The sequence below is a fragment of the Desarmillaria tabescens genome, assembly GCF_030435595.1.
Source record: "Desarmillaria tabescens strain CCBAS 213 chromosome Unknown EV420scaffold_5, whole genome shotgun sequence".
NCBI classification, from domain to species: Eukaryota; Fungi; Basidiomycota; class Agaricomycetes; order Agaricales; family Physalacriaceae; genus Desarmillaria; species Desarmillaria tabescens.
This window is the reverse complement of record NW_026848304.1, coordinates 365507-389462: the sequence shown is the minus strand read 5'-3', so window position 1 is coordinate 389462 and position 23956 is coordinate 365507. Positions and strand designations below refer to the sequence as shown.

The 23956-nt window shown below is 49.6% G+C and overlaps 7 protein-coding genes across 7 annotated transcripts; 6 read left to right on the top strand and 1 right to left on the bottom strand.

The window, feature by feature from the left end:
- On the top strand, window positions 1–3913 carry EV420DRAFT_1512526 (uncharacterized protein). The gene is given in 10 exon segments (XM_060471657.1): window positions 1–167; window positions 221–323; window positions 375–879; window positions 954–1570; window positions 1618–2350; window positions 2370–2492; window positions 2551–2609; window positions 2658–2825; window positions 2878–3078; window positions 3129–3913. 10 exon segments carry the CDS (start codon window positions 13–15, stop codon window positions 3723–3725), a joined length of 3261 nt encoding a protein of 1086 aa, XP_060336085.1. The 5' UTR covers window positions 1–12; the 3' UTR covers window positions 3726–3913.
- A 154-nt stretch (window positions 3914–4067) lies between these two features.
- On the top strand, window positions 4068–5089 carry EV420DRAFT_1617817 (Dcp2, box A domain-containing protein; the record flags this gene model as incomplete). Its single annotated transcript, XM_060475284.1, has 7 exons — window positions 4068–4183; window positions 4231–4302; window positions 4351–4558; window positions 4607–4705; window positions 4760–4855; window positions 4890–4913; window positions 4964–5089. The coding sequence occupies 7 exons, from the start codon at window positions 4068–4070 to the stop codon at window positions 5087–5089; spliced, it is 741 nt and encodes a 246-aa protein (XP_060336084.1).
- A 2154-nt stretch (window positions 5090–7243) lies between these two features.
- Window positions 7244–9010, top strand: EV420DRAFT_1512521 (phosphoribosyltransferase-like protein). The gene is made up of 6 exons (XM_060471656.1): window positions 7244–7625; window positions 7683–7722; window positions 7776–8085; window positions 8137–8184; window positions 8311–8405; window positions 8459–9010. Exons 1-6 carry the CDS (start codon window positions 7592–7594, stop codon window positions 8883–8885), a joined length of 954 nt encoding a protein of 317 aa, XP_060336083.1. The 5' UTR covers window positions 7244–7591; the 3' UTR covers window positions 8886–9010.
- A 2-nt stretch (window positions 9011–9012) lies between these two features.
- On the top strand, window positions 9013–12875 carry EV420DRAFT_1512518 (kinase-like domain-containing protein). The gene is made up of 4 exons (XM_060471655.1): window positions 9013–9390; window positions 9442–9671; window positions 9722–10405; window positions 10456–12875. Exons 1-4 carry the CDS (start codon window positions 9213–9215, stop codon window positions 12463–12465), a joined length of 3102 nt encoding a protein of 1033 aa, XP_060336082.1. The 5' UTR covers window positions 9013–9212; the 3' UTR covers window positions 12466–12875.
- Window positions 12876–13033: 158 nt separating this feature from the next.
- EV420DRAFT_934450 (zinc-finger domain-containing protein) lies at window positions 13034–14205 on the bottom strand. The gene is made up of 5 exons (XM_060484052.1): window positions 13447–14205; window positions 13338–13378; window positions 13259–13284; window positions 13185–13190; window positions 13034–13135 (listed from the first exon to the last, which is right to left on the bottom strand). Exons 1-5 carry the CDS (start codon window positions 13754–13756, stop codon window positions 13099–13101), a joined length of 420 nt encoding a protein of 139 aa, XP_060336081.1. The 5' UTR covers window positions 13757–14205; the 3' UTR covers window positions 13034–13098.
- EV420DRAFT_1718193 (uncharacterized protein) lies at window positions 13823–15947 on the top strand (the record flags this gene model as incomplete). Its single annotated transcript, XM_060479728.1, has 6 exons — window positions 13823–13968; window positions 14027–14289; window positions 14348–14437; window positions 14494–14999; window positions 15048–15440; window positions 15495–15947. 6 exons carry the CDS (start codon window positions 13823–13825, stop codon window positions 15555–15557), a joined length of 1461 nt encoding a protein of 486 aa, XP_060336080.1. The 3' UTR covers window positions 15558–15947.
- On the top strand, window positions 15711–19573 carry EV420DRAFT_1718157 (P-loop containing nucleoside triphosphate hydrolase protein). The gene is made up of 10 exons (XM_060479727.1): window positions 15711–16167; window positions 16221–16315; window positions 16371–16737; window positions 16770–16839; window positions 16895–17515; window positions 17570–17845; window positions 17901–18288; window positions 18341–18443; window positions 18499–18833; window positions 18889–19573. The coding sequence occupies exons 1-10, from the start codon at window positions 16080–16082 to the stop codon at window positions 19249–19251; spliced, it is 2706 nt and encodes a 901-aa protein (XP_060336079.1). The 5' UTR covers window positions 15711–16079; the 3' UTR covers window positions 19252–19573.
- The last annotated feature ends 4383 nt before the right edge of the window (window positions 19574–23956 follow it).

Here is a 23956-nt window from a genome sequence, read left to right as displayed (position 1 = left end):
AGCGAATCTGCCATGCCACAAGCAGGACTCTTGAAATGGGGAAACGATGTTCGGCACTCGATGGCAAACGACCCAGGGAGGCAGTTCTTTCGTGACCAGATACAAATGCATGGCTTTCTCTTCCTCGACGACTACCTTGACAATATCTTGGCCGGCGCTCGACAGGAGTACGTACCATCCAGATGTCCTCTAGCCATGCATTCTCATCCTTAAATTTCAGTGCCCTCATCGACCTTGTGAAGACTCCAAGTCGGAAAAAGGCGATATCCAAGCAGCCCAGGACCGCCTCGAAACTGAAGAATGTCGTGGCGGTATTATTCAACGTGTGTGCTATCGCCTAATATGGACTCATGAGGGACTTACTATCTCTGTAGGATGATGGTGATAAGGAAAATACGTCGCCTGTAAATGCATTCCACCAGACACTTTTACAGACAAAGTCCAAAAGTCCCGAACTCTTTGTCGAAGAGAACATTCCTCCGCGCCCTCCTTTGGGATCTCGCTCGATACGCCCCGAAACCGATATCTTCTCCTTAGCGGAAGTCACAACTCCACCTAGTGTGGCAGCTCCGGAATTTTCCCAGACGAAAGCTTTCCAAAGCTATCAGGCAGAAACTGTCCTGCCCGTTCCGTCTGCGTCAGACCATAATGAATTATCTGTTATCGCAGAGGATGAAGAACCCGCAGAGAGATCTCGTTCCTCAGTACGCATTACTGAAGCTTCTGCCACCGTCACCGAGCCAGAGCCAGCAGACGCTGACATTAATGCATACTTATCCAATGCGTCTCATAATACGTCTCGAACTGGCTCGACGTCAGCATCAGCCGACACCTTTCATTCCATCATCCTTGATTCCCCTTCTCTCGCTCCCCATTCCTGTCCTATGGACTGAGGTTCCTTCCTTGTCCCGTCTCTCTCCACCGCCCCCACCGCCAGGTCGTGGACCTTCCAGATCCGTCGGTGGTTGAATCAGCAAATACCCAGACCAACACCCTTGCTGCAGATACCACCGATGAACCTTATGTGGAACCAGCTGAACAATATGAGTTCGGCCAGGGTGGCACTGATCAGGACGCGCAACAACCGTTGACAGTACCACGATTCCCATCTTTGCCTGCGCCTATACCCCTTCACAAGTCTGTACGCGGCGCGGAACAGCTACCTGCCATGAATCCCATCACTCCTGCAGCCGCGCTTGGTGGCAAACGCACGTCTTGGCTGAAGAAAGTGCGAGAGGCCAAAGCATTGGACGTTGGAGGAAGAAAGACAAGCATCGTTGCGCTCGCTAGTACTGGGATTCATAATACCCTCAAAAGGAAAAGTAGCGATTTCTTTTCGGGGGGCCTCACGGTTGGGCCCAGCGACGACAAGCATAAGATTGCCAAAAGCACCGAAACAGATACCGCTCCTTTACAACTCAGAAAGGATTTCTTGGACCATGACCTCTCAGAGCATATCGCGGTGATGCAGAGTCCCGAGGACCTTTCTTTGGGCACAACGGGCAAACCAGAGGATATGCTAGGCCAATTCAAGAAGACGGTGGAAGGTTTCAGACAAGAGTTGGGCAAAGTACTGGGAAATCTCTAGGAGGTGCTGCCGCTGCCACTCTAGCAGAGGCCAGGGCTGCGGCTGAAGCACGCGTTGTCGAAAAGAACTCCCAGCAAGAAGACGATACCCAAGCTCTTGGATCAGAAACAGTGATGAAAAATCCCTCCCCTCTATGCGTGCAAAGTTCTTCGACATCGACTCCCGTGGAGGCTCGCCCTGCAGTAATTGAGCACATACCTTCAACCAAAGAGCGTCTCAGCATTTCCGAGTTGGTTACTACATCTGAAAAGACTCCTGTTTTCAAAGAACAGATACACGCTAGTGTATTTCAGCCGCCATCAGCCACAGTCCTATCCGCTCATGCCATCCATAACTCCAGTGACGCACCTTCTTCGTCGGTCTCCGCAACGAACCATATTCTTCCTGTGTTCAATAACGCTCAGCCTGTGTTCAGGCCTCCATCTCCCAAGCCCGTTTTCAAGGCTGGACCATCCAGTGTTAAATCCACAGCGTTCTCGACGCCGGTTTCAATGTCGTTGGGTTTGGCTCCTCGTCTACCGTCACCGCCTTCCACTCATAAGGTCAATCCGTTATCGGCACAGTCGACTCTGGAGAGCTTAGCATCCGATGCTGTTTTCGATAGTCAGAATGACCATTCTATATGGCAGCCTTCGACCCAAGATACCGAATACGACAATGATTTCGAGTCTCCGTTTCAGAAACACACCGAGGTGCTGGACGAAGACGACAGTTGGCCTATGGATGAAAAACTTGCTGAGGGTGTGGAATGGACATTCGGCTGTTCCGTTTGATCGTGAAGACAGTATGACTTGGAGTAGTGCCCCCACACAGAGTCAGAAGCTCGAACAGCTGGAGCATGCCTCTGAGGATGTTCCTTCATCCGCAGTGTCAAACGATACATACGACCGACCCGCGGGCGAGCGTGAGGCGTCTGGATCCTTCCACATGGAAACTTGAGAACTACGGCGAACGTGACGAAGTCCCCGTCGAAGAAGAACCTGACATAGATCATGGCAAGATGACTGTAACATTGGTCGGCGTAAGTGTATAGAAGTATACCTGTATAAGTTCTAACTCTTTCTTTTAGTCTGAGAAGAATCAGAGCCAGTTATCTCTGGCCTCGTCCGTTTCATCGCAATCACATGTTGGCTTTTTAGGACAAGCGTCGAAGCTGATGAGCAGCGTTCTGGGCACAGGCAAAAAAACCAAACCGGAAGTGAAGAGTCTGCAGCGCGCAGCTGCGGCCGCCAAGAAGGTAAAAAAACCTTCTTAGTCGTAATCACACGACTGACTTGGGTGACCAACAGGAGCAGGAAGAGAAAGACAAGAAAGCTGCTGTGCTGAAAAATATGGAGAACCGACGGCAACTTGTATTGCAGAAGAAGGCAGAAGAAGAGAAAGCCAGGACTATTGAACAAGAGAAAAGGCTCAAGGAAGAAGCGGAACGTAGGAAACGAGAGCGGGAAGAACATACGGAGAAACGGCCCCTTAAACCAACTGTCAAAAAGGTGAGTAGTGTTCTACGCAGACGGAGCTTTGTGGCTTATGAGTATGACAGGAGGAGGACACGACCAAGAAACGGAAGTTAGCCACGGAAAGTGAGAAGAAATTGGAGATCAAGAAACCAATGCTGAAAGTCAACTCCGGAAATTCGAAATCGACTTTCAAACCGACACCCAAACCCGTCCCAGCTACTGAAGGGAAAGGTAAACTAGTGTCCAAGTTCAACGCACCGACTCCGTCGAAAACAATGATGGATGACGTGTCACAACCTTCTCAGATATTGCATTCACAAATGGCTGCTCGGGCAAAGGCACAGATCGAGGCGGCCACTGTCCCCAGCGAGAGCATTGAGTTGCCCGATGTTCCTAGCGAGTACTCTGATTCGGATGACGAAGATAGAAAGTTAAAGAAGGCGCGCGAACTTCCTCATTGGGCGCAGTCGCCTGAACTGCGGCAAGCCCTAGAGAACCAAGCGACCATCAATCCTGATGATATCTTCGGCCCTGTACCAGTTCTACGAATGGAGGAAGTCTTCCGGACCAGAGCAAGTCGTTTTAGGGCTAGGACTAGCTCAGCGAATTGGGTGGGTGCTGATCGTCTGACCCAGGAGGAGCAAACGGACTATGTGAGGAGAATGGGATACAAGTCGTAGTGGACTTTTTCTATTATTTTATTTTATGTCAGTTACGCCATAGCATTTTTTTCGAGATCTTCGTTCATGTAGTATTCTATCTCCAGCATTTGTATAGTCTATCAACGATGGGCCCCAATTCGTCAATCAAGGATGAGGCGATGCATTACGGCAGCAACCTCGGTTGCCCGCCTGCCGGCGGATCGGTGTTTTGTCACGATGTCACAACCGTGACTTGGTCCGTTGCTGCTTGTTTGACCCTGCTTTGACCGACTCCCACAACTACAACTGCACTGTACAACTTCAACGAACCAAGCCACCCAGTGGCATCCCTCATCCTTTATATCTTTACTTTTTTCTTCAATGTCATCCTCATCATTCTCATCTCCCGAAATAACGCCCGCAATGGGACCAGACATTCGTCCCGATTTCTCGTACAAGAACTCGACACACGACGAGGTCCTAGAGGACCTTTCAAGGCATGTCTGGACTCTGCCTGAAGATTTTTCGCTCATTTTCAAGCTAGCCGCTTCATTCTCAATCTTCCGGACGAGGAGCTTGCGTCACTAGAACGGATATCTTTCCAGGTGGAACAAGCGTCAGTGACCCTGTTCAACTTGGCATGTTTCCTCTGACATCCTTCCAGTCACTGGTTCTATGAAGATTTCATACGAGAGCAGAACTCGAAGCTACCTTCTCTGACGCTCAAGAAGTTTTCCGCCATGCTCTTCAAAGCATGCCCCCTCCTTCACCAGTGGAGTCACGACCATGAACAAGCCTTCAACACATTCATGCAATACAAGACGCGGGTGCCCGTATGTGGGGCCATCATGCTAAATGAAACTTGGGAGAAGGTCGGATGGTGTATTTCTGTTGTGTGATCCTGAAATAACCCTGTGCAGTGTGTATTGGTGAAAGGCTGGAAGGCCTCATCGGGATGGGGTTTTCCTAAGGGAAAAATCAATGAATCTGAACCCCAGACAACATGTGCGATTCGAGAGGTGCGAAAGTTGATGTGTGTGTTGTGTTTGGTCCTAAATGCTCCGACTTCACAGGTGTTAGAGGAGACTGGCTATAACTTGGCCGGTCAAGTAAATCCCGACGACGTGGTAGAAATGACAATCAAGGAGCAAAAGATTGCGATGTACATTGTCCTCGGGCGTTCCAGAAGACTATCCCTTCAAGACGAAAACACGGAAGGAGATCAGTGTACGCATTTGACCCCTTTTAGTCCCTCTCAATTATAATTTTTTATGTAGAGGATCGATTGGTTCAAACTTTCGGACCTACCAACATGGAGGCGAAATAATGCATCTCCGGGGAAATTCTATCTTATTTCACCATTCATTGGGTATGCCTCGCTGTCCTTTCTCTTGCTAGCTTGATCTAATGAAATTCTTCAGGCCCTTGAGATCCTGGATTGCTTCACATAAACCCCAGGGCTTGTCCAAGAAAACAAGAACGAAGGCAGCACCGTTTTGTCCAAGTTCACCCATTCCTGAAGAACATGATGCGAATCAAGAATCGAGTTCTCAATCGTCGTCTGCCGACAACGGTGATCCCCAAACGCCTTCACCTCAATACACGCAATCCTCAGTCCACCCCGTGGTACATGATGATCTATCGCAGACTCCAGACACCTCAATTATGGATCCCCATTTTGCACGATTATTGTCCTCATTAACAATGTCCGGAATGGCCAAGGCTGAGGCCAAAGAAGTTCAGCTGACAGTTGGTTCTAAGGAGTCAGATACTCCTACGCCAGAAACGTTTCCGTCTATGGAGCCCCGGCCAACCGGCCGTGAAGCGCTCAATTCACAGCCTTCAGTTCCATCCCATTCACCTGCTTCTAACGTGCCGTTGCTACATACACAAACTTCGGGACGACCTACCCCAGTCATCTACGCACGTCGTTAGTCCGAGACCATCTTCTGGCGAGAACAGAGCAATTCCAGCGAACACCTCTGTTTCACCCGTGGAGCCGTCGCCTGCGCCCTCTGTTCGTGTTTCGAGAAGGTCTTCGAGCATTGCAGATATCTCCCCTTACCTCAAAAAACATGAACCACCACCAACATCTGCTAGTCACTTGAAGCAGTTGGCGTTGTTGGAAAGTGTTGTTGGTGAAACGACTACTATGTCACGCCGTCTAGACCAGGCCGAGCAGAGTCTTCTTCAGTCTTCTCAGCGTTCTCACCATCCTCACCCCCTTGCCCTGGGTTTCACGTTTCCTCCTGTCTCTGACCGCACCGATGTCATTTACTCTTCTGGATCCGAAGGTCGACAGTCGGTCGCAGGAGTGCTACGACCACCGGCGTTCATACAATCCGCATCCAGCACGGTTTATGATGATCCGTTTAAAGTGCGGCCCAGGACAAGCCTAGCAGCTCACCGCCCGATGATGCCTTTGCAGTCTGGAAGTTTGAATCACGGTCAGATGATGACTATGATGAACGGGCAAACGCACCCCTCCATTATCCCACCCCATGCAACTCCATATTCGTCACTTGCATCACCTCTTGGACCACAGCCTACCTTTTCATATGGCGGCGCGTCTCTTGGCTACCCACCCATGTATGGCCCTAGTCCAGTGCCGAACTCTCATTCAGCACCTGCTCCTGCGCTTTCTCCTAGGTCCCCGGTAACGCAAACACCCTACGCGTTGCAACCCACACAACTACGCAACGCCTCCGCCACAACTCTATTAACAATACTCAACAAAGGCTGCGTGTCTAATTCAAGCAATGCATTATAGATGACACTCTAGTCATACTACACATTCTCTTGGTTATTCTAATTTTCTCTTGTACATCATAACCCTGTCCTTCCTCCCAGTTATACATATATCCTCAGTGATGATCCATACTACCAGCGTGCTATATATCATATCCTGTGTTACTGTTAACGATTCCCCTCCGGTCTCTCACTCTTCTTCATGTTTTCGTGCAGCGTGTCTTGTCATTGTATCCGTCTCTTTATATCCATCGCATTCCTACAGTATTCTGTCTTTTTATCGATCGCCCTTCCCTGGGCGTTAGTTTACGTTGTGTCATCTACTGTGTTTTGCTCGGGTTTAGGCTCCCACTAGTTAGGTTCCTTGGTGCAATTGTAACATCTCAGACAGTCTTCGGATTCGGGAAAATGGAGTAGGGTAATTCAAACGTATTCCTTGCTTAACATTGACCCTTGCGATCAGAGATAACGGTAAGTCTAACCGCTTCCGTGGTAAACTATAAGCCATTACCCGCATTGCCTTCTAGTTTTGCGTGTCGTCTTTACGTTCATCCTCATGGCCCGCGGCCGGGTCAATAGAGCGCTTCTAGTCTACCCTGACAACAGGAGATACCACAGGATACCGCTGCTGACCCCAGAATTGAGTTGGTGATCGCTTTCAATGACAGACGTAATTACATGAAACCTGAATACTCCACTCAGTCAGTAGGGTCAGAGGGAAAGAGAGAGGTGTAGTACGAGACAGAAGGAATGATGTCGAAAAATCTCATATCAATCAGATCCTGTCACCCGGGTACATGTCGGATCCTTATTCCGCCACACCGTAAGTAAGCGATGGTCAGCCCCGCACATATCGCTCCTAAGGAAACAGGGTCCTTTCCTACCATTGCTAGTATTCTTCATTCTTAAATTCTTTGCACACGTAACATGAGGCTAGGAGGCCAGGAATGGCTCTAGCAAAAGAATTGTGAACATGGAGAGGTATCCATTGAATGTATTCATGCCTATTACGACCGCTGACTAAGTCCCATGTGGCTACCGGTCCTCTGCTCCGAGTCCGTTTTTCTCTTGTCTAATGTCATTTAACCTCTAAACACCTCTCATTCTCTCACTGGCTACTTCTTTCGTCTCTCCTTTTGCTCATTTAGACGGTCAAGATGCTGAACGGGAGTGGAATAAAAATTTTCTCTGGTATGTGCATCTCCAAAGGGTCAGAAGTGGCTGGTGTTTAACCGAGCTCTTCTGCAGGGACTAGCCATCCGGAACTAGCAGAGATTATCGCTCGTCGGTTCGTGGCCAATATACGGTGTTTGTTGTGAAAAGAATTAATGGTCCACTTAGAATAGGCCTCCCACTATCAAAAGCTGAAGTCACACGCAGTGGAATTGGAGAAACCAATGTTCGCATTGCTGAATCTGTGCGGGAAAACGACGTCTACATTATCAATACCGGATGTGGCGCAGTCAATACGGCACTGATGGAGTTGTGCATAATGATCCATGCCTGCAAGATTGCGAGCGCAAAGAGGATTACGGCCGTACTCCCCCTGTTTCCCTATGCACGACAGGACAAAAAGGATAAAAGTCGGGCGCCTATAACAGCCAAGCTGGTGGCGAATATGATACAGCGTGCAGGCTGCGACCACGTTATTGTAAGGAATTCTGTGGAAGCGCTAGTTTGCGATCCTGATACATGAGTCCAGACCATGGATTTGCATGCCTCCCAGATCCAAGGATTCTTCGATGTGCCAGTTGACAAGTAAGTCAATCGTTGCTGCAACGAAGTGACCAGCTGACGATGATTATCACCGTTGTCAGCGTGAGTTTGCATAGCTTACTTGAACTCAAGCGAGCAGACGTTTACGCAAAATTGAAAGCTGTACGCGGAACCTTCTGCAATTCTGTATATCCGGACGCACTTCGATCTGAAGAATGTCGTTATCGTCTCACCCGATGCGGGCGGTGCCAAGAGGTGAGTCGTTCCGTTCGTTGGATGGATAGATGAGATTGACCCAAGTGATCCAGGGCTACGTCGATAGCTGATCGGCTGGGAGTTGATTTTGCATTGTTTCACAAGGAGCGCAAGAAAGCCAACGAAGTGTCTCGGATGGTTCTCGTCGGCCATGTGAAAGGCAAGGTCGGAATTCTCGTCGATGATATGGCTGACACCTGTGGTACGCTGTGTCTCGCAGCCCAACACCTTGCAGAAGCAGGCGTGGAGAAGGCATATGCATTTGTAACACACGGCATTCTAAGCGGGAACGCGCTAAAATCCATCGAAGAAAGCACGCTGGAGAAACTGATTGTGACGAATACTCTGCCTCAGGAGGAGAACCAGCGCAAGTGCCCTAAAATCGAGGTCATTGACATTGGAGTGGTATTAGGAGAGGTCATCCGACGGAGCCACTACGGAGAGAGCGTGTCGAAGCTATTTCACGAAGTTCCGTACTAGCAGCAATCTAGAACATGCTATGTTATTTTATGTTAATTTTTTTTCGGCAATTTGTTTTATGAAATAGAATAAATTTGCAATTGCGGCGGTACGGCCGATTTGGGGCCGAATTGACGGTTGGTGACCGGTGACCGTTTGAAGTCCGTTAGACAGATTCGCCAGATTTCCAGATTGGGCCGAGCAGATTCGGGTTCAGTTTCGATTCACTGTTGCTTCTGCGCTTCTTTGCCTTCTGTGAGGCTCCCTTCCGTCTCTCCCTCCAACTCCCATGTCCTTCGTCCACTAGCTCGCACTGCCTGCTTTTTCCCTGGCAATGCTCCCCTTGACATGTTTGCTCCTTCCCCCAGTACCCAGAACGCTGTCGCTACCCATTATGTCTCTTTGCCAACCAACCACCAGCGCGCTCAGCAGCAGCAGCAGGCTCCCAAGAGTCCTATCAACGTCGTTGGCATACCCTCAGTCCATATCCAAAACAACAAGCTTGTCGTCGGCTCCTCCCAGAGTAGTCAGTTTCCACATCTTTTTCTCTTCTTTTCAGCTCTAAATGGCGTAATAGGCTCGACACGCTCGTATACGCCCCTCAAGGTCCTTGGTGATGGCTCCTTCGGCACCGTATGGCTCTGCGATTGGCATGGCACTCTCCCACCCAATACCCCGCTTTCGCCTATGCAATGTGGGGCTGGCGCGCGCGCAGAATGGGCTGGTAAGCGTCTGGTAGCAGTAAAGCGAATGAAACGAAGATGGGAGGGCGGTTGGGACGAGTGTCGGAAACTCAAGGAACTTGAGGTGCGTTGTCCCTGCTATCGGTTTCTTGTTTCCAGCTAAGCCTCCGCTAGTCGCTCCGAGCAATACCGTTCCACCCCAACATCATTCCCTTGTACGATTTCTTCCTTCTCCCTGCTACCAAGGAGCTCTATTTCATATTCGAGTCCATGGAAGGCAATCTCTATCATCTCATCAAGGCCCGCAAAGGCAGGGCTCTAGCTGGCGGCCTCGTCTCCTCCATTTTCCGCCAGATCGTCTCTGGTTTGGACCACATACATGCTTCTGGCTATTTTCACAGAGACATGAAGCCAGAGAATGTCCTCGTCACCACTACTGGTCTCTTCGATTATACCTCTCTGTCGCCGGTTGCTCCCCCAAACGCTCCTCCCGAAAAGGACGTTGTGGCTATCATCAAACTTGCCGATTTTGGACTTGCCAGGGAAACAAAGTCTAAGCCTCCGTATACCGAATATGTCTCCACGCGATGGTATCGCGCACCCGAAGTTCTCCTGCTTAGCCGAGACTATTCAAATCCCGTTGACATGTGGGCGCTTGGGACTATCATGGCCGAACTCGTTAATCTACGACCCTTGTTTCCTGGACAGGATCAGGTAGACCAGGTGGCTCGGATATGTGAAATCCTCGGCGATCCCAGCGATGAATATGGACTCGATTCCTCTCACAGTCCGATGGGCGGAGGTGCATGGCCCAAAGGGATTAAAATGGCGAAAGACGTAGGGTTCAAGTTTCCCAAGGTATGTCTATCATTCTTCGATTGGCCGCGTCGCTGATAGTATTACCCCAGACTGTACCCAAAGACATTCACACTCTTTTCGAGCGTACAGTACCCTTGTCATTAATCCACTGTATTCGCGACCTTCTCCGCTACGACCCTGAAGCCCGACTAACTAGTCGGCAATGCCTTAACCACCGTTACCTCCAGGAGACGACTCCTCGTAATAATATTCCCCTTCCTCCAGGCATTTCTGTATGTACTTCAATACCAAGCGACCCCATTCCTCAACGAAATGGAGTTTCGCCGTCACCGTCACGATCTGCTCCTAATTCACATCCTTACTCGACTCCCCATCTTCAGCCTGCCCCGTCAATACCTTCTGCATCCACTTCGCATCGCCTCCCTCTGTACGCTCCTGCCCCCCTCTCTCACAGCTCCTCAAACACCGATGTTCATATGCACCATACTCCTTCCCCGCACTCTTCGGGTCTCATTCAGGAAGAAACTCGAAGTTGGGCTCCTTCGTCTTCTGCTGACAAGGACTACCCGATGGATATCACTCCCAGTGCAGAGATTACAGATGATCCCATGAGCAACGGTCAACCGATGGATGTCAGCGGCTCTTCTCCTGTTGCACCAGAGTTCCCCGCAAACGGCGCTTCACAACCGGGTCATAAGTTACCCAAGCCTTTCGGCCTTGGCTTTGGAAGAAAGCACACCAAGTGGAGTCTTTTCGGTGGTGATAAGCATCATGCCTTACCTCCGCTTCACGAAAACCCACCAGCGCAGCTCGGCGCATCCACCTCGACACCTTCGCTCAAGCGGCAACAATCTTCTAGTTCGGATGGCAGGTCATTGCGAGAATCATCACCAACGCGTGACAACGCTCGCATCGCGGATGTGAAGAAGATGAACAAAAAGGAGGCAGAGCGGTTACAACGAGAAGCCGAGAAACAGCGTCGCGCGCTTGCGGAGAAGATGCACCGTGACCAGGCGAGAGCTGTCATGCAGAAACGTAACCAGATTGTGCAGAAGACCACGGGTAAGGATGATATCGAATGGCTGGCGGGTTCTCAGCAGCGCCTCGACTTTGAAGAGAAGGGGAAGCAGGCTGCAACGGGCCCGATAAGGCAAGCTACTATCCACGGTAACGGTACGAGCGGTACGACGCCCTCAATCACGGTGAACGCTGCATCAGGCAGGTTTGTGACTCAGGCCGTCGAGCAGCCTGTAGCGAGTGGTTCAGGCGATTGGCGTAGATTGGAAAACGAGCGTTTGACTAAGATTCGGAGACGAGACTTGGATGACGACCATTCGATATCCTCATCGGACGTTCACAGTGGCCGGAATTCCTCGATTTCATATACTACGGTGGATAGTGATCCCGGACCGTCATCAAGAATGAGAAATCGGCCCAGTATATTTGGAATAAACCGGATATCATCTACGTCTTCATTGCGAACATCGTTCGACGACTTTGCATCCTCGGCGCGGTCGTCGAACTCGTTCTCCTTGGATGGGCAGCTAGCCAACGATTTCCGGGCGCGCGCGACAGTCAATACTGATACGCCGCCGCCGATGCAAATATCATTGTCACCATCACTATCCCCGTCATTACCCCCATCCCCCGCTTGGATGCAAGTTCCTCCGCACAGTGAGAACTTGTCATCACGGCGAGGACAAGCCCCTCCTTTCATCAGTATGCCCCGGCCTACTCATCCCATACAAAATAAGCCTTACAACCCTTACGAATATTCGGGCCAGCTGCACGGGCACACGCCGAGTCCCGGGCATTTAAACAAGTCCGAAATCAACCCGATATTCCAAGTGGTGAGTTACAAATGGGATGAGGGAGGACTAGAGCCTGATGATATTGTTTCTGGTGACTTCACTCAGCCCCCGATACTCCCGCCTCCTCACCCTCCACCTCTTGATGGCTCAATGGACGATCGATTATCTTCCTCCTCCCCCACTTCCCTCCCACCCTTTTCCGAGCTCGATGCAGTTGCTGGAGCAGGATACGATTATCCACCACTTTCTCCGATGTCTTTCACGACGCCTTCAGAAGATGGAGGTTGACCCCCATAACACCGCCCGTTGGCGGTCCACATTCGTTTGGTTATCTATTTTCTTCCGTTTTCGTTATCCTATTTTTGATCTCCCTCTGCGTTTATCTCTTTTGGTCCCTCTCATCTGCTGCATCGTCTATCACTCTACCGCACTCTGCTCTCTCTCGTCTCCGCAATACTCATCACACCACATTCATTTGCCAGCCGGGCCCCGGGAGGTGTTACCCAGGCATATGCATGAGTTTTTTAGTCTCACTCCGCTGCACCTCTAGTTCTCTTTCATTATCGTACTTACTTTTTGCTAGTCTGCCACACCAGCCGGGGCTATTAGTAGACAAACTACATGTATTTTTACACATGCCCGGCCTGTACCCATACATACTGGGAGTTGTTAATCATAGAAATTTGGCAAACCAGCACTTGGACGGAGGGAGTAACGAAAAGGAATTGCTTGGAAGATGCGCAGATGATTGTCAGAGATGTTCGTTCACACGTCTACAGCAGTCCGCTTGAGTCCTGTCATACGACAATGCAGGGTGTTTGATGTCTTTCCACGAGCATACGTTTTCTCCATTTATTTAATTCATTACCGCCATGTACAAGACACCGTATGTTACTCGGCAGGGTCCTTCTCAACATTCTATCAATGTGCATGGTGATTTTGCTGGAAACGCAGACCGCTATTCGGGGTATGAGTACAGAATGATACATTCATCGCAACGGACTCACCAGTATCTGTATACATGGGAATAATGAATGGAACAATTAGGAACGAAGGGCTGTCATTGGAAGAAGTTACGAACCCGCATGAACGAGGGCCGGGTTGGTCCTATGTCCACTGTTGAGTTCATCCAATTTTCACAGTCAGCCATAGTAACTCACCAAATTGATATATATCTTCGGATGTCCTAATGGTCCGTCACCTAGAAGAATCGATTTTGCAGTATGGTGAGAAGAATGGAACACGTCGGAAGAAATTGGAGAGACGCACCTCCATCGCAGACGGCCTTCCTGCCGTCCACCAGGCGTATGGGCTCTTCGGCAATGAGCTGCATGGCACTCAATGGAGCTGGTTGGGTCTCCATAGCAGTCTGCTCGAAGCGAGGGTTTGATTGTCCGAGTGGGCGTGGCCGCTGGTTGGCTGACCATGTCGTTGGGTAGTTGGGAGCTTGGGCAGCAAGAGGGTTGGAGGTTGCCACAGGAGCTGGGGTAACAGCAGTCGAGTTCGACCGGGCCAGAGCTTTTGCAATGGTCGAGAGAGAGGAAGACTGGTTGCCTCGGAGCAGTCGACGGCCAAGCATGATGGCGGGATGAAGGAAAGTGTTGCCTAATCCGGCTGCAGCGCTTCTCTCTATCTCGCAGCCAACATGCCACTCAGTCTACGCGAGCTACTGGCCCAGCCCTTTGGCCCATTACCAGAAACTTCATTGGATATTCCTTTTCTCAGAAAGAGAAATTTAACTCTGTCTCTATCGTCGGTTAGGATGTTTCTGCCCGGACGGCAAGGAACTGGGTCTGTGGCAATCTATCATCTCAAGCTTAAATTTCTAAGCTCAGTCTAACTTGGACAGTTTGGACGAGACAGAATTTGTGGATGGTTTTGCTGGCAATGTGCAGTTCATGGGACGCTTATTAATCGAAGATTTACGTTGGCTTTCTACTCGTGGATATGAACAACTCGAGCGCGAGCTGCGAGATAGGGACTTCGACACCAACAACAATCCGAATTCAGGTCTCACTCTTCAGTCAGTCTATGGATACAGACCGGGTGAGGGTTCGAGGATCACTGTCTGGCTCGTATGCAACAAGAACTTGACCGCCGCCTTTCTGACATGTACGACGATCCACCCACACCTTAATTCTTTCTTTTACTTATCCCCTTCGGTGCATAGCCAACAATAATTCCAACTCCTTGCTCCTTTCGTCCTCGAACGAGAGACGCTACAAGATCATCTCTCTTGACGTGCATACCTATCGACGCAGTCATAAGTATCTCGAGCGGTACCGTCTGCTAGCGATGATTGACGAATTGTGAAAGCCGGAGGAACCTCTGTAGCTGACCACACCATCGACTGGCTGATAGAATGCATTCGTCAGCGCCACGATGGGGACAGCTCTGAAAGGCGTATCCTATATGATAGCGACGATTCCGAGATAGAAATCGACATAGAAACCGAGCATGAAGGAAACCGAGGACAACTCAGGCGTCGTCGGCGCGCGCGTCACTTATCTAAGGCAGAAGTTCGGGCTGTCCTAGCCAAAGACGCGAGATGGCTGTTGGCGGAGCACCTGTTTCGGCGAGCCGACAAACGCTCCCTGAGTGTTCGAGCGCTGTGTCGATTTTGCACCGAGATAGCGCGTTTGAAACAACGAAGTGGGAGGCGTCCCAGGGTCGGTGATGAAGCTTCCGACACGGCTCTTTTCGGCTTTAATATCAACTTTGATGAGTATTGGAAAAATAGAAAGACGAAGGTAGAGTGGCAGAGAAAGCTGAACGATGCTTTGAAGTATGAGGAGGGAGAGAAGATTACAAGAAACAATTTGGTAAGTCCTCAACCGAAGAAGAATACATTTTGTGCTTAACTGCATTAGAATCCCTCGGGAGTCAGCGAGCCTGAACAGCCTGAAATCCCTCCTGAAACTTTGCCGGTATATTATTACGATGACGATATGTCGCAGGCTTCTACATCTGCAGCATCCGATGCAGAGGACGAATGGAAAGCAGACTTGCGCCGCTCGATCGGTCGCAGTATACCTCCATGGTTAGCCACACCACCAACATTACCACCTCCGGGAACTTTTACATGGGACTGCAATTGTGGATATCATATCGATGTCCTGGAATGGTGTAAGGGTAACAAAGGTCGGCGCGCCAATGGTGCGACTCTGCAAGATTCAGATGTGCTCCTCCGCCGTTTGCTTCGATCCATTTCTGATCACTACGAGGAGCATCTGAAGGAAATCGGTATTCTGGAGAAGGTGAAGGTGTCTTTCATTTTGCTCACTATGTAAGGTGGCATCTTACTTTTATATCTGCAGCTCGAGGAATTGAATACAAGAAGGGCCAGGGCGGATGCTTGGGTAAAGGCAGAAGAATATTAAGCTCTAACGTGGTATGTAAGGCGGCAGAATGTTCGCGTACTGTTCCTCGCTGTACTGTGCCCACGACGGGGAAATAGCTTACGTCTTGATGCCGGGGGTGAAAATCTTCCTTAGACATGTTTCACCCGCTCATCGCTGAAGATCTAGGGTGACAATGTGGTAACTTCGCTACAGAGTGTTGTCAAGGATCACCGAGTATACTCCGGAATATACTCCTGAAGTGGCTGGCAGTAGTATTGTGCTAGAAAATGCTGGAATTGACTGGATAGTACACGGAAGGACCAGTAAACGGAAGAAAGTCCAGGCAAATACGGTTAACTCGGCCAGCCACAGGTGGACCTATATAGGTATATACATGACGTCACTAAACTGTCATGGTCGGAATGTCCTGGAAAGTTCGACGATTGTCGAACTTGCTCGAATTGTCCAGAACGTACAGTTGGTAAATGAGTGTCTGAATTTAAAAAGACCTCGACCCGACCCACATTTCTCTTCACAACTGTTTATACCCTTATCCTCATCATGACGAGCAACTTTGATCTTACCGACAAGTCAAATGAAACCCTGACCGCTGCCATACAGTTGGCCAAAGATTCTGCAAATGCTCAGGGTACGCCTCTGTCCATTCCACAGCGCTTGTAAAGGCTCATTCTTTCTTTGCAGTTGCACCGGCTCATATTGCCTTTGTCCTTCTCAATGAAGAAGGCGGAGGAACCCCTTTGTTCGCTTCAGTGCTTGAAAAGGCTGGAGGTGACACAGTATGTATATACCATTTCTTCGGATGTGACGACGAACTGATGGCGTTTCTACCAGGGAGTAGTGAAGCGCGCTTTGAAGAAGATCCTCGTTCGACTACCAACACAGAGCCCCCCTCCAGATGAGACATCCCTCAGCTCTGCCTCTCTCAAGGTTCTGCGGGAAGCGCAGAGCATCCAGAAGACGATGAATGATTCTTACATTGCTCAAGATCACCTTCTTCTCGCCCTTCTGAAAGACTCTACCATTGCTCCCGTTATCAGAGAGGCTGGTCTCACCGAAGCCACACTCAAGACCGCCATTCAACAAATCCGCGGCAACCGTCGAGTTGAATCCAAGAATGCTGAAGCAGGTTTTGATGCCCTCCACAAGTATGCTGTAGACTTGACTTCCTTGGCAGAAGGTATCGATGCTAATTTTGGTGGTGTGTGCATATTTATTGACCATTCTGTACAGAGGGAAAGATTGATCCTGTCATTGGCCGTGACAACGAGATTCGACGGGCGATTCGCATTCTATGTCGAAGGTAAAGATAACCAATCTGTTTCTCGTTCACATTCTGAGACTAACCTGCCTATTAGGACCAAGAATAACCCGGTTCTCATCGGTGAACCCGGTGTCGGCAAAACCTCTATTGCTGAAGGCCTCGCTCAACGAATCGTCAAACGCGATGTTCCGGCCAGTCTCTTCTGTCGCCTGTTCTCCCTTGATATGGGTGCCCTCATGGCGGGTGCCAAATACAAGGGAGAGTACGAAGAGCGTATCAAGGCCGTATTGGACGAGGTTGACAAAGCTGCCGAGAACGGAGGCACCGGAGTCATCCTTTTCATCGACGAGTTGCATCTTATTATGGCTGGCAGAGGAGCAGAAGGTGGCGGAATGGACGCCGGCAACCTCTTCAAACCTCTACTCGCTCGCGGCAAACTTAGGTGTATCGGTGCTACCACCCTTGCCGAGTACCGGAAATATATTGAGACGGACGCAGCTTTGGAACGACGATTTGCTCAAGTCATCGTAAACGAGCCTACGGTATCAGAGACGATCAGTATTCTTCGTGGTATCCGGGAAAAGTATGAGGTCCATCACGGTGTCAGGATTATGGACCCTGCTTTGATTTCCGCAGCGACCTTGGCGCACCGTTACTTGACATCCAGACGTTTACCCGATTCTGCCATTGATCTTGTGGATGAGGCATGCGCTAGGTATGTAGAAAAAATTCAACACCAATGTCTTTGACCTAACTGCTTTTTCTCTAGTGTACGCGTTACGCGGGAGACTGAGCCCGAGGAGATTGACAAGCTCCAGCGTCGCCTGCTCGAGCTCCAAGTCGAGATCCATGCATTGGAGCGAGAGAAGGATGCGGCTAGCAAAGAGCGCCTCGTCCTTGCGCGGAAAGCCACTGCGACTGTCGAGGATGAGCTGAGGCCCTTGAAAGCGGCTTACGAGAACGAGAAAAAGAGAGGCGATGAAATTAACGTCGTCAGGCGCAAGATTGATGAATTGAAAGCAAAAGCGGAAGAAGCGGAACGAAGGTTTGTAGTTTGTATTCTAGATGCTTGCTATTCTCGAGCTGACTTGCTTTTTTAGATACGATCTTGCTACTGCTTCTGACTTGAAGTACTACGCGTTACCAGATCTGATGGCGCGCTTGAAACAGCTTGAGGAAAAGAAAGCTGCAGAAGACGCCACCGCTGAAGGCGGAGGATCAGATACCGTCACGTCGGAACACATTGCGGAGATCGTTGCTCGCTGGACTTCAATACCAGTGACAAGGCTCATGTCCTCAGAGCGGGAGAAGCTTCTAAGGATGGAAAGAATATTGGCGGAGAGCGTTGTTGGTCAGACGGAGGCTGTCAAGGCGGTGGCAAACGCCATTCGACTTTCTCGGAGTGGATTGGCAAATCCGTCGCGCCCGATCGCTAGCTTCTTAATGGCGGGACCGTCGGGCACCGGGAAAACGCTTATGGCTAAAACCGTAAGCAACGTTTAATATGATGTATTGATTTTGACTGACTGATCATCCATAGCTCGCCACAGTTCTCTTTGACTCCGCTGATGCAATGATTCGTATCGATGGTTCGGAGTACTCTGAGAAGCACTCCATTGCGCGCTTGATCGGTGCACCACCCGGTAAGTAGCGAATTGTTAATCATTGATGCACAAGGTCTCTAATTCATTCTTTCAGGATACGTTGGTCACGATGCTGGAGGCCAATTAACCGAATACATTCGTAGGAAGCCTTACAGTATCGTCTTGATAGATGAGGTAGAAAAGGCTTGCAGGGAATTTGTCACTCTTTTCCTGCAGGTCCTCGACGATGGTCGGTTAACGGACGGTCAAGGCAGAGTTGTAGACTTCCGTAACACTGTCATCATCATGACTTCGAATTTGGGTGCCGCGCATCTCAATGATATGGGGGAAGGACCTGTGACTCCTCAGACAAGGTCTTTGGTCTTGGGCGCTATCCAATCACACTTCCCTCCGGAGTTCGTCAATCGTGTTGATGAAATCATTGTCTTCGTAAGTCACTATGATCTACCTATGCTTAATTTATCAAACTTATCGTTCCTTGTAGCGTGCATTGTCTCGCAAGCATGTCCTTAAAATTGTGGATATTCGGCTGCAGGAGGTGCAAGACCGACTCGCTGAGAGGAAAATCACCCTCGATCTCGACCAATCCGCTAAGCAGTACCTCATGTCGGTCGGATATTCGCCCGTCTACGGTGCACGTCCTCTGAACCGAGCAATTCAGAGCGAGCTTCTCAATCCACTGTCGATGATGATCTTGTCAGACCGTGTCCGTGATGGAGAGGTTGTGCAAGTATGCTTTGATGGACCTCACAACCGTCTCACCATCCTCCCCAATCACCAAGGAACGGTCGTGGAGGATGCATACATGGACGTCGATGATGACATTGAAATTGAAGAGATGGACTAGATTTGATATGAGGTCGTATCTGTATAATAGTGTATTTATCATGGGTTTGCTAGCATCATCTGTAATATAGTAGCATCTCAACACATTTTTTCGGGTTTAAAGGAATTATTTACACAAGTCTAATTGGTAAGAGATCACTATAATCGGGTATCACCTCCTCCTCATGCTCTCCTACAGGCGTCGGCCGCCCTGCTGCGCGTAACTTCCCATATCTATCATATGCGGTCTCAGCCTCCCCACGGGAGCCTCCCCCCGGGAGTCTCAGCCGTCTCATCGGTGAGTACGTGCCACAGTCCTCGAGCGTAGCGGGATCTAACGGGCTTTTAGCTTCCTCCCCGTGTCTCACTTTTCCCTTGGACTATATAGACCTGGCGGTCTCAGCGTGAACGCCTGTCGCTCTCGTTGAACCGCCAGGTGCGTTTTTCTCTTTTTTGCGTAGTCCACCTAACTTACGGGTGCTCTTGTTGAATTGACAGAGCACAGCGTTATTTCGCACCTTTGAATAAACCAATTTATTCCATCGTCTACTAAGACTCATCTAAGTTGAAACTCTGGCTATGTCCTCTGGCTCTAATGGATCCTCGCAACCCTCTAATAGCACTCCTGCCTCTGGAGGCTCAACTCAGCAGACAGTTACCTCCAGAAGAACAGAGCAGGCCCCCAGCCGCGAAGGGTCGCCTGCTCCACCGGATGCTCCCCAGGCCCAGATCATCATCCGGTGCGACGCTATTGTCGAGACTTTCCGCACGGGCATCAACCCTTCGAAGCCGGATGTCCTCGCCCAAGTCCTCCGCGTTCTCTCCGAGTTCTTCTCTGCCAGACCTGGGCATGACGACGACTTCAACAACGCCCTCAAGATCTATGTCGAGATGCTCGACAACTACGAAAATGAGCAGCGAACCCTCCACAGAGAAGGAGAAGCCCAGGTCCGTGCAAGGGCTAGGAATCAAGAGGAAGAGGGAAGGCCCAGCCGACCACGAGCTGCCGATCTTCACGAAGAGGAGAATGATCAGGGAGACGAGGGGAGAAATAGCTCCAACCATGGAGGCAACTCAGAAGACGAGGATCATGACGATGAAGGACAAGGACCTGCTAAAAGACCGCGTATCGATGAATCCCAATTCCCGTGGCGGCCTGTTGGAGAGATTAGGAGAGCACTCTTACACCCCGAACTGCAACGCACCCTTGAGCTGGTCGAGAACTACACCCTTGATCTCAAAGCCGCCAGACGCAGCATCACCAATTCTGCCGAGTGTCCTGAATTCCCAGAAGAACAATGGCTCGCCCTCTTGGCAGGGAAAGCCGTCAACCTCGATGCCGTCTTCGCAGCCACCCATTCCACCTCGATCAATGAAGTCCAGACTCACGAAATATCTGAAGGTGTTGCAATCCGGCTCTCCGAAAACACGTCTAACCCTGCCGAGCCTAAGAGAACCATCAAGACTGCAGATGAATGGACAACGACGTGGCACACCTATACTCAAGCCATCCTCGTTGCTTTCCCGCATCGATACTGGGAACTCTCCCTCTACCAGCAATACATGTCATCTCTCTTCAGGACTGTCGCTGTCTCCCTCCACAGCTGAGTGTTCGTCCTTGACAGAGCTATACGAAACAGAACTGGACGATGCCGCAACATCCTCCTCTCCGAAACTGACAAGTTCCATGACCTCGAACGGTCCCACATTTCAACCTCGGGGACAGGTTATCGAGAGTTTGAAGAAGGGCAAGCCGAACCAAGACCTAAGAAGAGGAACAGCAAGCATACTAGGAGTCTCGATGCATGCAGAAGATGGAATGCTGGGGTCTGCCCATCGGCAGAGGGAAAGTGTAGATACAGGCATGTGTGCTCGGGTTGCAAAGGAGGACACCTCGTCTCCGCTTGCCCCGGCAGGGCCTAAGAGGAAGAAGGAGGTCTTGGAAGGGAGGGGGAGATTTGAGAGGGGTGGTAAGGGAGATGATTGGGAGGATGGAGGTACAGGTTTCGTGCCGAAGTATAAAAGAGGTTTTGTTTTCTCAGGGTTGGATACCGGAAAAAGCCGAACCGCCGGTTGCACAGAATTCGAACTACTGGTGCCGTGACCTCCAGCGAAGGAATATGAAAATGTGGAGGCAGTCAAAACAATTGAAGATTACCCACATCTGTTTAAAGTCACTACACCAATCAAAGTCAATGTCCTGGAGAAATACCTCGAAACACATCCAAATCAAGACTTCATGCATTCAGTCGTCACCTCACTTAGAGAGGGTTTCTGGCCCTGGGCTGATATGCTGATGAGCCTAAACTTCCGTGGCAACGGCAAAAACCAAAACTCTAGAGGAGTTCACGGCAAATGGCGTGTAGCGGCAATAAAGGCTTTGTTGTGCGAGTGTTTCGGTGCACCTCCGTGCGATGAATTCCTCAAGAACGCAAGTATACACTGCGACTTTTCAGTCAGCGAAGTAGTACCCTTAACGATCAAGTACTAGAAAACGTTGGCTGTAAGCCGGGAAGGGTCTTGATAGACGAGAAGGAACGGAATCCGGTATAACTGGGAATACCGGCAAACCGTGAACGAAATGACAGCAATTTAACTAGTAAAAGCCATGGGCAATGTTGACGGAATTAGAGAAAATGCCATCAAAGAGCAATACCGTTGGCAAGATAACAAATACCGTGATGGCAAGAGACGAAGACTGTAGTCGAGAAACGAGAAACTGGCGGTAAAACGAAGATAAGACGACTGGCGATGATATGAGGGGGAACTAGTGACGGCAAAACGATGGCTGGGACTGGGCTGGACTGAGACTGAAACTATACTGAGGTTAACGACGGCAAAACGAAACTGATACTAATCCTGAGTCTACATGGAGACTATCCTATACTGAAACTGACGGCAAGATACCAAATACCGTGACTGATGATCCTATACTGAAGCTGTTGACCGCAATTCTGTGACAGATGCTGCTGGCGGCAATAACGATCCTAATCTGAGTCCACACGGGGACGTAACGATCCTGAACTGAACTGGGTAAAACGATGGCGATGTAGAAGGTGAAAACTGATGAAAACGATCCTGGCTGGTGAAAGTGAAATGATACTGGCGGATTAAAAGATAAAAGTGAGTTGTGGACACCAAATTCCATGTATTGGCACAATATGAGCGTACACCAATACCGTTAGAAGAAAAGCCGTGACAGAGAGTATAACTTGGAGTGACTATGTTGTTATTGTCTATCTCCTAGCGAGTACAAGCGATAACGGTGGTCGATAACGTGGATGATGGCTAGTGTCCAGTAACTTCTGTCTAGCAACTCCTTATTTTCCATGGTGTATACTAGCTTTTATACTACAAGTCCGGAATAATTTTAGAATACTTGACGCGAGTCCTTAGTAAGTCCATAGTACATAGATTGGTAAGAAATGATACAAAATGTGTGCTCCCAGAGTTCTAAAGTAACAGCACCCACATGGCTTTACTGTGTACTGTGGTTCGAAAGTAACAGCACCCATATGGCTTTACCGCATATAGATGAAGTGATTAGCAAGAATGCCACCGATCTCTGGAATTTTGAGCTGCTGTGTTGCTGCGGCAAAGTACATTGAAGCAAGTGTACTGAAGTAGATGCTTGCAGCAATCTCTTGGTGGTATAACAGCCTTAGTAAAGACTGAGGAAAGGTCACGGCATTAGAGCTAATGCCATGGAATTGCTATTTGAGCTGCGGAATTGTGGCTGTGCTGCGGAATTGCGGCTGTGCTAGGCAATCAGATGGGATTCTAAATCCGTGAGATCGACAATCAGGTGCCTGGCGGAATTAATGAAAGGGGCACGTAATTGATGTGGGGTACAAGTGGGGAAGGACAAGTAGCGGCATTAAGCAATATTGCTGGGATTGAAACAGTAGGTTTGTGTGGTGGCTGGGGAATTAAATATCTGGTAAAATCCACGAATTCTGAGCATACAGAGCCTGGAGGCTCATCAATGCAACCAGCGGCAGAGTTCCCACTAACTTGGGACAACTCGAGGATGAGTCCATGGTCTGCGATGGAACAGGAGTTCATCAGCAGGTACCGGAATGAAGAAATCACTGCTGGCCATTTCTCAGAACCCTTCAGCCCAGATTTGCTCCCAGGAATGTACAGCACCCCAGTTCACGCAGTCCCTAAACCTCGCTCAGATGACCTGCACATGGTATCCAACATGTCCGCTGGTTCTTACGTGCCTAATTGAATGATTTGTCACTTGGACATAGCAGGATCATGCCTCGACAACCTTCATATGTTGTTCTCAGCCATATTGTGGTACAGGCGAAAATCTCCAGACAACGCTCAAAAGGTCCTCGTCGCTTTCAAATTGGATATTACGATTTCGCGCTCTATCTTATTTTATCGGCTTCCTCGTAATCTCGCTATACTAATTCTCCGGACTTGATCGCATTCTACCATGAGGGTTCAGTATGTTTACCGTACCATTGCAGACACTTGTAGTATATTTAGCACGACCCAAACTGTATTTAAGTAGCTCGACTGCAGGTCTTAAACCTCAGTCTCGAACTAAAGTTTATTCACCCGATAACTTAGTCTGAACTCACTCTCGCTCAACTAAGCGATAGCTCCCTGCACATAAACCTGCAAGCAACATAAGGCACCTGACCGAAGTGCGAGTCACGCCTAGTTGTTTAATCTTGTTTGTGTAATCGGTCGCTAACAATTAGTTCAAGACT

Excerpts from the sequence above, each read along its gene's own strand:
- EV420DRAFT_1512526 (XM_060471657.1), top strand. The coding sequence starts at position 13 with ATGCCACAAGCAGGACTCTTGAAATGGGGAAACGATGTTCGGCACTCG. Across the intron at positions 324-374 it reads TCGTGGCGGTATTATTCAAC|GATGATGGTGATAAGGAAAA; the intron begins GTGTGTGCTATC and ends CTATCTCTGTAG. Across the intron at positions 2,493-2,550 it reads CGACCGACCCGCGGGCGAGC|TCCCCGTCGAAGAAGAACCT; the intron begins GTGAGGCGTCTG and ends AACGTGACGAAG.
- EV420DRAFT_1512521 (XM_060471656.1), top strand. The coding sequence starts at position 7,592 with ATGCTGAACGGGAGTGGAATAAAAATTTTCTCTG. Across the intron at positions 8,086-8,136 it reads CAGGCTGCGACCACGTTATT|ACCATGGATTTGCATGCCTC; the intron begins GTAAGGAATTCT and ends ACATGAGTCCAG. Across the intron at positions 8,406-8,458 it reads GATGCGGGCGGTGCCAAGAG|GGCTACGTCGATAGCTGATC; the intron begins GTGAGTCGTTCC and ends CAAGTGATCCAG.
- EV420DRAFT_1512518 (XM_060471655.1), top strand. The coding sequence starts at position 9,213 with ATGTTTGCTCCTTCCCCCAGTACCCAGAACGCTGTCGCTACCCATTAT. Across the intron at positions 9,391-9,441 it reads CGTCGGCTCCTCCCAGAGTA|GCTCGACACGCTCGTATACG; the intron begins GTCAGTTTCCAC and ends ATGGCGTAATAG. Across the intron at positions 9,672-9,721 it reads GGAAACTCAAGGAACTTGAG|TCGCTCCGAGCAATACCGTT; the intron begins GTGCGTTGTCCC and ends AGCCTCCGCTAG.
- EV420DRAFT_934450 (XM_060484052.1), bottom strand. The coding sequence starts at position 13,756 with ATGCTTGGCCGTCGACTGCTCCGAGGCAACCAGTCTTCCTCTCTCTCG. Across the intron at positions 13,379-13,446 it reads GAAGGCCGTCTGCGATGGAG|GTGACGGACCATTAGGACAT; the intron begins GTGCGTCTCTCC and ends CGATTCTTCTAG. Across the intron at positions 13,285-13,337 it reads CGAAGATATATATCAATTTG|GACCAACCCGGCCCTCGTTC; the intron begins GTGAGTTACTAT and ends CAGTGGACATAG.
- EV420DRAFT_1718157 (XM_060479727.1), top strand. The coding sequence starts at position 16,080 with ATGACGAGCAACTTTGATCTTACCGACAAGTCAAATGAAACCCTGACC. Across the intron at positions 17,516-17,569 it reads GTGGATGAGGCATGCGCTAG|TGTACGCGTTACGCGGGAGA; the intron begins GTATGTAGAAAA and ends CTTTTTCTCTAG. Across the intron at positions 18,444-18,498 it reads CTTGATCGGTGCACCACCCG|GATACGTTGGTCACGATGCT; the intron begins GTAAGTAGCGAA and ends TCATTCTTTCAG.